This window comes from Nymphaea colorata, chromosome 4 (assembly GCF_008831285.2).
Source record: "Nymphaea colorata isolate Beijing-Zhang1983 chromosome 4, ASM883128v2, whole genome shotgun sequence".
Lineage (NCBI taxonomy): Eukaryota > Viridiplantae > Streptophyta > Magnoliopsida > Nymphaeales > Nymphaeaceae > Nymphaea > Nymphaea colorata.
The window spans coordinates 27,475,051-27,485,988 of record NC_045141.1 but is presented as its reverse complement, the minus strand read 5'-3'; the positions used below and the strand labels follow the sequence as shown (position 1 = coordinate 27,485,988).

General features: G+C 47.8%; 1 protein-coding gene across 1 annotated transcript; it reads right to left on the bottom strand.

Annotated features, from left to right (window-relative positions):
- Positions 1-1,168: 1,168 nt before the first annotated feature.
- LOC116252540 (auxin response factor 18-like) lies at positions 1,169-8,256 on the bottom strand. The gene is made up of 4 exons (XM_031626886.2): positions 7,623-8,256; positions 5,371-6,655; positions 2,460-3,427; positions 1,169-1,545 (listed from the first exon to the last, which is right to left on the bottom strand). The coding sequence occupies exons 2-4, from the start codon at positions 6,550-6,552 to the stop codon at positions 1,482-1,484; spliced, it is 2,214 nt and encodes a 737-aa protein (XP_031482746.1). The 5' UTR covers positions 6,553-6,655; positions 7,623-8,256; the 3' UTR covers positions 1,169-1,481.
- Positions 8,257-10,938: the final 2,682 nt, after the last annotated feature.

Here is a 10,938-nt window from a genome sequence, read left to right as displayed (position 1 = left end):
CTGATTTGAGTTTGGTTGGCTGACGTAACAGGATCGGTCGGTCGCTTCCAGACACCAACAGAACGAAACAAAGTTTAGAGCAATAGCTAGTGCAGAGCTAGGGTAGACCACCGTGTTCTATTAAGGAGCAAAAGATCAGAGAGAGAGAGAGAGAGAGAGAGAGCAGTGTGGAAGAGTCTCTCTCCCGAATTACGAAGGGCAGTTTATTTCCTTCGGCGCATCAACCTTTTGCCTCGGGTGCTCGACCGGTCCAAGACAACCGTTCATGATCGGTCGACGAACAAGTACACATGCATTTCTAACTTCCCCATTTTGAGATACTAAAGTCCACATCCCAAGCTGAGTTATCGTAAATATGGTGAACCCCATCCGCATGAGGTTATTGAAACAACCATGGACTAAACGGGTTTATTGCAAGCAGGGGGGACTACTCGTATCTAAAGCACATGATTCCTGTTTTTCACCATCGCATCGGTGGATGGTAGAAAAGGGTTTCCATATGCGTTAAGGGTATTTCAAAAGAATCAGCTAAGCGTTAATGCCTCCCCTTAACTTTGAAATAGAAGCTTGAGATAAAGAAAAGGTCTGACATTTGAGATAAAACAAAAAATACCAAAATGAGATACCAACACGGTCTAAATATTGTAACGTAAAGACATAATATCATGTAAATTTGACTTTCTGCGTATTAATAATTTGTGGGCGTTTTGCCATTAGCAACGTACCAACAGAAAAACTTGACAGGTTAATCCTTCTCAGCGTGTACTTGCTTCAACATTTCATATCTCATTGTCTAAATCCTTTTACGATATAACGTCACAAAGATGAACCACGGAAAAGTTTTATATGGTCGTGGCAGAAATACTGCGAGAAATATCCCACGGTGGTTGTCGAGGATCAAATAACACGTCAAGACTGCACTGAACCTCCTTGTTGCTTGTACAACCCCCACCATGTGACACGCTTCACAGATGTACGTCCACCATAGAACACGCCATGTGTTGGCATGTTTGGAACTCGAAACAAGATATGACCTCAGATCCCAGTGCTGCTAATTTGACAAGGGGGAAGAGTGCGTTGCCAACAAGGAAAACTTTTCACCATCCGGTCTTCAGTGTCGTCCATTTCGCATCCCATCCCCCTTGCCCACAACCAGTTGAAGGAAAAATAAAAGGAAAAGAAAAATTTCACTGCTAAAAATGCCTGTCTACAAGGGACATTGCAAAGGTGTTCTTTTCTTTATTTGATTTCATAAATTCTTTTAGGCTTGAACTGGAAAAATAGAAAGCGACGAGCATGAAGGCCAGCAGATGAAACTAAATCAAGAAACTAAAGAAGCTTGATTGAGTTTCATCTGCCACTTAGTAAGAAATTATAAAGGAAGGGTACAGAACACCGTGAATGACAGAAGAGCTACAAAAGGCAGACCATCTCGGAGACGCAACGAAAGGACGGGAACCGACGCATTACTTAACTGCCCTTCACTTTCCCAAGTTGCTGGAGTCTGATAAAATAGTCAGTCTTCGTGCTGTTTTTGTAAATTCACTGTCAAAAAGGCACAAGCAAAACCATTTCAGTTACGAAGAAAATCGATTACGAATAACTCTGCTCGGACAACAAACCACAAAGAACGGCCTACACATCCCAATATGTCCTGTCACTCACGGGAACCATCAGTACAATGACAGATATTCAATGAAATTCTAAAACCGACGCAAAAGTCATACTACGAGAGATTCCTATTGCAAAACAAGGAGTTGTCTGTGTGTCGAGCATGGCGGCACGGCGTTCAACTGTTTCAGGCTATAGAGTAGGCACTTAGTAGTTACTGCTGAGATTTTTTTAAGCGCTTGGAAACGGTTTTACCAGAGGAAGGCGGAAGGTCCAATTTCCCTCCTCATCACTAGTATAAACTACTCTGAAACATAAAGGCGGGAAACAACTGTCCGGCATTTGTGAAGAGGGATCCATGCCCGGCACACTTCCGTAGTCTCATCCATCAACAATGGAAGGAATTGGAGAGAGTCGGGTAAGAACGAAGGGCTACGAATAGGCTCATGCACCCCGATGTAACTGGAGAGAAGATTCCAACATCTGGTTGGAAGCCGACAATGGACACCGGAAAAGGTTTGCCAGTTGATCGGTATCAAATGACCATGCAATTGAACGCTTCCACCGGCTCCGGAGCGATTGATCAAGGTGTCTATCCAGTACAATTCGTTGACACGGTTTTAATATGCTGTATGGGCAAAGGCTATCAGGAAATTCAGGACCAGTCTATCCTTCAGTCTTTGAGAAAACAAAAGAAACTAGCTTTTGAAAGCCACTGAAGCAGCCAGTGTAGTAGGCTCCCGAATACTAGACCAAGACGAAGTCATGAGATTATGCTTTCATCCTGATCTGACACTGAAAATGAAATGTGAAATCAATGGATATCAGACCAATTTAAAATTTTTTACCTGAATGGTTCTTCTCCAGTGTGCTTAACAACCCCGCTTGCGTCTCGGTAGAGCACGTTACTCAGTACCTCTCGTCTTTCAATCCCAAACATGTCGGCAAGCCTTCTGTGCAAGTCTTCGTAGGAACAAATAACCGATAGATCGAGAGTTCTGCCTACATTCTCCGACTCCATGAACACCTTGCAATGGCCACCGGCGTAGTCCTCGAACGCTTTCTTGTATTCCCCATTTTCCAGATTAATCTCATTATTCTTACACTCCTTCAACAGTGAGAGCCCCTGGCAGGGTGAAAGGTTCAGCGGCTTCGGATGATCGGAATCGAAGAATTCCACGGGATAATTTTCTACTTTCTCTGATTTGACATCAGCTGAACAGTCATCCTTAAGCAGAGATGAATCTACCCCAGTACTATATGCGGAACTCACTCCCAATTTTGTCGGGTCCGTGACCCTGAGTATTGGTTTCCCGAATAGAAGAAACTCTGCTGGCTTTCTTTCCACGGTTTTGTCCGCACTCTGGGATGAAACGCCGATTGCTAGTGAGCAGGAAACGTTGTCCTTCATGCCAGAATTCGCCATGAAGAGCTCGGTGGAAACCGTGGCAGTGGACAGTGCACCGAGCCCATGATGCTGGCGGGTATTCGGAAACAACCCTGACTGCAGTTTGTTCAGATGGAGGTCTGATAGAGAAAAACCAATTTGACCATGCCTGGCTCCCTGTATGCCTGCAGGAGAGTTATCCATGATACACTGCAGCGGGCTTGAGGACCGGAAAGTGCTACCAGAGAATGCAGCTATGTGGGGGTGATGGCTTTCCAAGGGGAAGTCCATGTGCTGCGGCAGCCGCAGCTTCTTTTTCTGCGGAGGGAAAGGCATCAACTGGATGCTCGGCATGTTGGACACCACTTCGACCAACCATGGACTTACTCTTTTCACATTCTGCAGCAGATCTGGCTCATCCCACGTGACCTGTCAACAAGACAAATTTGATTGAAAAAGAAAGAAATGTTACCCACGGTGGACCTCCCGCTTCAAACAGAGCAGAAAATTCATCAGGCAACCAACATGCACAGTGAATGTACCCAACCCACGCGCCAGAATTCTTCCGCCAAATAAGAAAAATGATAAAATTTAGCTTCACAAACTTGTAACTCAAACAGAGAAAAAGGATAAATATAGATTCACAGACTTTGCACCTCACCCCGCCCATTGATCAGCAACACATTAGAAGAAGGAAAAGAACACACAGGATATCCCAAAGATCACATTCCTTCCGACAAGAGGCATGTTTTCTATTTAGGAGCATATGCTTCCCGACAGTTTAACCAAAACCCCAACCCACACAAGAAAGCGTGATCCAGTAAAACGTCACGTTCGTATGTAAAGAAGCTAAGACCGGGGGAAAGGGGGAGGGGAGCTGGGTAAAGAGCGCCTCGGTTGGATCATGGATGGACAGCAATACTTTGTTGCAAGCAGTGGAATGAAATTGCAGTTGCTATCGTCCTTCCACACCTCATCGGTTAGGGGGTAGAATCGAATAGAAAAGATACAAGCGCAACGCAAGGACGACGGAGGCAACTAAGGCGTACGCCACAAAAAAGGAGGCACACAGCCATCGGGCTTTACAAGCATGACGGAGGAGGAAAAGAGAGGACAAGCTATTGGTATTTGGGAGCCTAATTCAGCAGATAATCCTCTCTAGCTATATTCTTCATCATATAACATATACCTCATGATTCTAGGAGGATATGCATATTTTAATCGCTCTTAGTTTCCAACCTTGTGAGCCTCACCCAACCTCACCGTCCACCATGGCAGTGAGGAAAGTTGCCAAGGAACAGGGACGCGCCATATTACCTTCTTCCTGTTTTTTTCAAGCCCTTTGTCCAAAAGCAGGGGTGGGGAGAAAGGGGGAAAAGCAAAAGAGAAAGCGCCGCACTGTCAGGCAACTCCCCGTTGCACGTGATTTCCCGTAAAACATGAACCGTTCAGAGATGACAGTTTCCAGAACAGGGGAGAGAGTGAACGCCCACAGCGACTGAAACAGAAGCAGATGCCTCGCCCCAAATGCCCCTCCCCATCTTAATCATTTTATCGTGCAAGGGAATGATGTAGCAACGTCCCAAATTTGCCAATTTCTACTCCACCAAAATCACCAGAAAAACCACTCGGCATAAACTGCCCCAATCACACTCCATGCCTCTCTCTCTCTCTCTCTCACACACCGTGATCTCACGGATGATGTGAGCTTCCAAAGATTAAACGGGAACCAACTACATGTTACGAAAAAGTCGGAGCTCTTTCCTTTTATGAAAAGTTTCACTCGCCATCCATCGAAAGATGTTTCTGAAACTTTTTCAGCGTGTCAAACCTCCCCTAAAATCTGAAAAGCGAAAACCAAAGCCTCCTCTTCTTCCAATCCATGGCAGTTTTTGGTTCCAGTGATCACACTTCTTACCCACAGGTGACAGGACCAAACCAAACAAAACAGGACCATCCGGAAGAATTTCGGGAATCGCTTGCTCTATCAAGCAAGTTGCCTGCCATTGGAAGACGTCCAAAAGACACATGAACACTGTAGACTCTTCTGCTCCTGGTATTTTTCATTGCAGCAAAGCAAATCTTGGATGTACTGAGTGGTTTCTGACCACCATTTCTCTGCATTTCTTCCAGAATCAACACAAAATGGAATACGACAAAACACAGGACACAGGAAGACTCAACTAAAACCAGGAAAAAGAAAATAAGGAGGAAGAAGGAACGGTTCGATAATTCGCAAATCCATGCAACGATACCACCGAAAGTTCGCAAGAACGATTAGGGGGGAAAAGGCTTGGGAGGGAGAGGGGACATGAACCGGGATTAAACAGGTTCGGTTTTAGGTGGGAGAGGTTTCGGTTTGACATGTGTACCTGAAGCAGCCGCCAAGGAGAGTTGGGCCAGCGGATGGGATCGGCCACCTGGACGCCAGAGATGGTGCCCATGAACCAGCTGATCCGGGAAGAATCCTCCGTCTCGAAGGCCATCTTAAACCTCATTCCCGCCGTCCATTGTACCCTCACGGCCGACCTCACGGCCGACTCCCTCACGCAGAATTCCGGCGTGCTCGCCCTCGGGTAGTACACCACCTCGAACCCAAGCCCCTTAGCGGCCAGGCTCGCTGACTCCAGCACCGACTCCGGGCTTACCCTCCCCCTCCCCTTCCCCTTTTTCCTCTCCTCCACCAAAAATCCTCCACCCTCCCCGCCTCCTCCTCCACTTCCTCCTCTGCCACCTATTCCTGCCCCTATCCCCATTCCCATTCCCATCCCTCCGTACCCACAGCTGCCGGCCACCGGATTCCAGCCGGACTGCGAGGAGCTCTCCCCCCTTGAGGCACGTCGGATGCCGACGCACAGCTCACCATTTGCGGTGCGGAGGAAGACAATGGAGTCGCCGGCGACGAGCCTCTTCTGGTTGACGAACGTGCTCCAACCGGTGGTCAGCAGGTGCCGGCGAGGTGTTCCCCTATAGATGTGCCGGAACTTCCAGACCTCCCCGTGAACGTCCTTGGCGAGCACCGTTTGGACGGGCGGGTCGGCCGAGTAGTCCAAGCGGGGGAAGATGGTCTCGGCACAGTAGCGCGGGACGGAGAAACCACCCCCGTTGTTGGCGTCCGATTGTGTGAGCGTCTTGGCAAACGAGGCGGGTTTCTCCGAGGCCTCGCCGCCATTATCACCAAAACAGCCACCGCCTTCTCCTCCACCGTCGTCGGGGTCGGCGGAGGGGTCGTCCTTCCTGAGGGGGAACAGGCGTATCCTCGCGTAGACCTCGTCGGTGTCGGGGTCGGCCTTGAACTTGACTGCCACCACTCGGCAGAGAACGAGGGGAGGGAGGCGGCAGCAGTTGGCACCGAAGTCGACGTCCCCCTGCGCGTGCTCCGCCTGGCCCTGCGGGAAGTAGAAGACCCTCGAGTTGACTTGGGGCATCTGAACCATCCCCCCCGCACAAGCATGCCACAGCTGCGAGTCCAGGCATCTCTCTTCTCCACCTGGAGAGCCGCTCCCTTCTTTGCTGGATGTAGACAAGCAATTCCCGGCAGCAGAAATCATCATCAATGGGACTCCCGTGGAAAAAGCATTAATAAATTGCGCCGGAAGCAGGGCCCCTTGTACATTCGCTTTTTCTTTCTTAGACTAAATACTGCGGATTCAAAGCCTGAAAATGAATAAGGAAAGAACTTTTCTTACATCAGTTAAAAAGATTACCCTGCATTTTTTTTTTCAGGGCCCCTTCCTCCGACTTCCGTCTCCTTTCGGGCGATAAGGAGGAGAAGAAAAAGGACAGGCGGAAGGGAGGTCATTTGTGAGGAACGCAGGCAAAAAAGATCGTGAAAAAAGGGAAACAGCTTGAAAATTTAAGATGAGATATACAAAATGAACTACCAACCTTTTCTTTCCCTAATAAAAGGAAGAGATATCCGATATAGGGGCAGAAAAAAGAAAGAAAGGAAGAGGGAAAGGCCTTTGAGCATTTAGACAACCATTTTGGAATGGAATTAGTACAAGTCAGGTTATTCTGTACACCATCTGTAGTGTACTGTAGGGTTGAAGGACCACTGTGAACTAAAGACTGGCAAGGTCAAGTGTGTTTGAACCAGGACAAGATGGACATGCCGAGTGGACCGCTGTAAGCATGCCAGGAAAAGAAATCATCAGCTTGCGCTGAAAAGCCACAACCACTCCTCCGCTTTTCCGTTATATATGAGAAGAAAATTGACAGAAGTTTTTTCTCTCGATATGCATGTGGTGGAGCAGGAAAACCTAAGACCGAAGATCAGGCGAAATAAACGGGAGGGAAGTGAAGCTACAAAAGAAGAAGGCGTCTGTTTCTTTCTCTTTCCTTCGTTTCCTTGAGCAGAGGAAAAAAGTAAAGTCTACAACGCGGAACAGTGTTCAACACGGAAGGAATTTGCCAAAAAACTTATTTCATGCCTTGATCAAGTTCACCGAGAAAAGGAGTTGCATTTTTTACGTTGAATAGGCGAAAACGGGGCGAGATTTAATAAACTCCAGAAATGGCCAAACCCCGCTCTCTCTCCCCGCGGCCCCGGCGCGCAGGAGAGAAAAGATGAAAAGGAAAAACGAAAGAATGATCAAGAGAGCTTTCCGAAAGAAGCAAGTACCTGAAGGTCCACGCAAGTTCTGTCCACTCCACAACCACAAGCGAACGCGATCTCCAAGATTTCACTATAAAGGAAAGAAAGACTTTCAATCCGTGTAACTCATCCGAGAACTTGTATCAGAGATCGCCGAAGGGAAAAAGAAAGAAGGATGAAACGGCCATGTTCATGCCTGTCGCCGAGTTCCAGTCGGCCCAAATGGAATTCCACAAGATATCACTTGCGGAGGAAGGGAGGAAAACAAACGGCAGGCCAGTCTATGAGGAAAACCAAAACATGAGCCAGTGTGTTACGAGCTTCAAAGTTCCTCTCCGCTTCTCTTCGCATTACTGGAGCCGTGGAAACGGAAAAGGAAGAAATTCCTCTGTCTAGGCTTCTGCGAAGGCGAACGCCAGAAGTAATTGAGCGAATTAGGAAGAAGGGGCTGCGCCTCTCTCTCTCACTTAGCAACTACAAGATCACATCCTTCCAGGTCTCTATTCATCATCAGCACCAACTCCGAGCTTCATTATGACTTCAGATCCCAGCCCCACACATTTGCTGAATCTAAGGAAACTCTACACACAGGGAGAAAGAGAGAGAGGGAGAGATCTGCGAAGCGTCTTGACTTTAATTCGACAAGAGTATATGGAAGAAACCGATTGTTTATTTTATTTGGTTTATTCGTTGTGTCACTATTATATTAAAAAACAAGAAAAAAAAGAAAAGAAAAAGGAAAACGGCCCACAAGACGAAGCGGAGGAAAGAGGGGCACGAGACAACAGGGATCCATAATTTGACAGAAGAAAAAAAGAATATGTGGAAAAAAGTAGTGAGCAAGCAGTCGATGAGCAGACAGAAGCCGACAGTCGATAAGTTGCTCGGCTCGGGCTCATTAACCGTGGTTAAAGCTGTTTCCGATCTTGTTGGTTTGCGACTCTAGTGCTTATTTATCCTTTTTTCTGTTCTTGTTCTTGGTTCGTTTGTTTGTTTTCTTTGGTCTTTTCCTTTCACAATTCCTCTTTCTTTCACCGCCGTGTTACCGTTTACAGTTTGGTTTGGTTTGGTTTGGGGTGGTGGAGAGGTTGAGGAGAAGAGAAGCCCTCCGGCTCCTCCTCCAGCCATCCCATCCCCTCTGTTCCAATCATCTTCTTTTCTCAAACGCAGGCAGCTTTCTTTGGTCCCACAAACAAATGATGCCCCTGACGTAGCAATGTTGTAGGACTCTCTCTCATGGGTTAGACCTGGACTGTCCATCCATAGCGCAGATTATGAAGACCGTTGGTAGTGGCCTACTTAAATCGGAGGAGTCGCATTAAGAGCTTTGGAGTCTTTTGACCAAAAGGAGAGGGAGATGGATAGAGAGCAGAAAGGCTGTCGATCGACGACGGTATGTAATGTACGATCAGCAGATGCAGCAAATACGTTGAACCGTCGCTGTTGCCTGAAAATGACGATATCATCCCAAGGCAGCGAGAAAAGATACAAAAGAAAGGGGGCGGAGACAGCCGTAGAGCTGTCTGTCGGCAAGGCCGGGATTCAAAGACCCACTCATGCAAAGCTCTCTCTTTTCAACGCTTGAGTTGTCCCCTTTCTTTATTAATTCAATTCAGGAAGGAAGGAGAGGAAGAAGAGAAGAAAGTGTGGAGGTGTGGGAAAGGGTACTTGTCCTACACCCGCCATCACCAACTCTGCTCGAGAGAGAGAATCCAAACAAACAGCGGCCCGTGGTATATACATGAGATGAGATGAGATGAGATGAGGTTATATAGTAGACCGCTTGCCTCTTTGAAAGAGTGAGGAGCTTCGCTTGCCCGGGGAGTCTCCCGGGAGAGGGAGAGACCATTTTTCCTTTATAAAAGAAAAGAGGAGGGTATGGAGAAAGAACAAGAGAAAAAGACTATAGGTGTTGAGTAAGGACAAAAGCGTCACATCCTTGCCCTCGCATCCCTCCGCCAAAGTCCCTGCCCTGCCCCGGTTTATTTAACCATGCCCCGTTTTCCGTTTTATTTAACCACGCCCCGTTTTCAACTATTCCCCCTCTCCTCTCCGGGACATTTAAATTGGTTTATTCTTTTTGACAGCTAAAGGACAAGGGGCGGATGACTGCACGTTGACCGGAGGCTGCGGGGCCCACGCTAAATAAGCAATCAGGCATTCCTCCACCTCCCTAATGCCCTGCCACCCCATTCCCTCTGTGGAATCCACCAGACCGGCCGAGTAAGAGAGCGGCCGGATGGGGCCCGGCCCGGCGGTCACTTCCCTCGCTCCGTCCCCTTTCTCCGATTGTTACCAATGTTGAAACTGCTTCCTCCGAGAATAACCCGGGTATCTTGAAACCCGGGTATCTTGAAATGCCGGAGGCGAAGGAGAGATGGCGGACGAGGCCGGTGGAGTTCAGTCAAGGTCTCTAGAGAGCGATTGAGGGCCTGCGCCTAATAGGACGGGGCGGCCTTCGGCCGGGAAGGCGTCTTCTGCGAGGTGGCGGGTTTCCCACCTTTCGGTTTCACGAGCATCACGCTCGCCCGCGTTCTCCTCTGACCTCACAACAAAAACGTATTTGCTTGGAGTGGGATGGAATAATTAATCAGGAAGAAAGAATTTGGGTGGGTGGAATAAGGAAGGAAGAAGCAGACGCAAAGAGGAGTGGAAGCCACGACTGCTGAGCCGTTGATCCAAGCTTCCAACCCCATCTAAACTTAATCGTTCTGCACCCATAAACCCCAAGCAAGTCTTTATCATGTTGGTGGTGGCAGGAGAAAGAATAGGGTCGCCTAGTTTTTCGCATCCAAGCAAAACAACGAGTCTCTCCTTTCAAGCTGTTGTTTTTTTCCAAGCAAACCAGTGAGAACTTTTTATTCTCAAGAGGGAGGCTGAAATGGTCAACTCCCATATCGTCCCTATGTCCTATGGCGCTTATCTTATTTCCGGGGCTCTGTAACACGTGGTCACGGACTCTCATTCTGTCTCCTCCTTCGGCGTCTATACGACGAGTGGGACGGCGAGGAAGGGAAAGAAGAAGAAACCAAAGGAGACACCAGCCAAAATGCTTTCAAAAAAAAAGCAACACCGTGCCTTGGGATGGGTATAGTCGACAAGCGTAGTAGTTGCATAAATTGATCATAAGAAGAAGCTAAAAGGAAAAAAAGTGTCCAGGAACACGCGCTCAGCCGTTAGTAGAGCATGATACTTTACGGCTGTTCGGCAACACTAATACTAATATATTGTTACTGTTGTCTCGGTGTCGCTGCCCACGCTGATGGACGGATGTCCTACCACCATCATGATGGCCTTATAAGAAAAACTTAGCTCTCTCTCTCTCCCCTCAATATTCATATAT

Bases quoted from the DNA above. Each gene is read 5' to 3' on its own strand.
- LOC116252540 (XM_031626886.2), bottom strand. From the start codon at position 6,552: ATGATGATTTCTGCTGCCGGGAATTGCTTGTCTACATCCAGCAAAGAA. The intron at 3,428-5,370 runs GTACACATGTCA...TCTTGTTGACAG, and splicing joins CTCCTTGGCGGCTGCTTCAG to GTCACGTGGGATGAGCCAGA. The intron at 1,546-2,459 runs GTAAAAAATTTT...CCTTTTTGACAG, and splicing joins ACTGGAGAAGAACCATTCAG to TGAATTTACAAAAACAGCAC.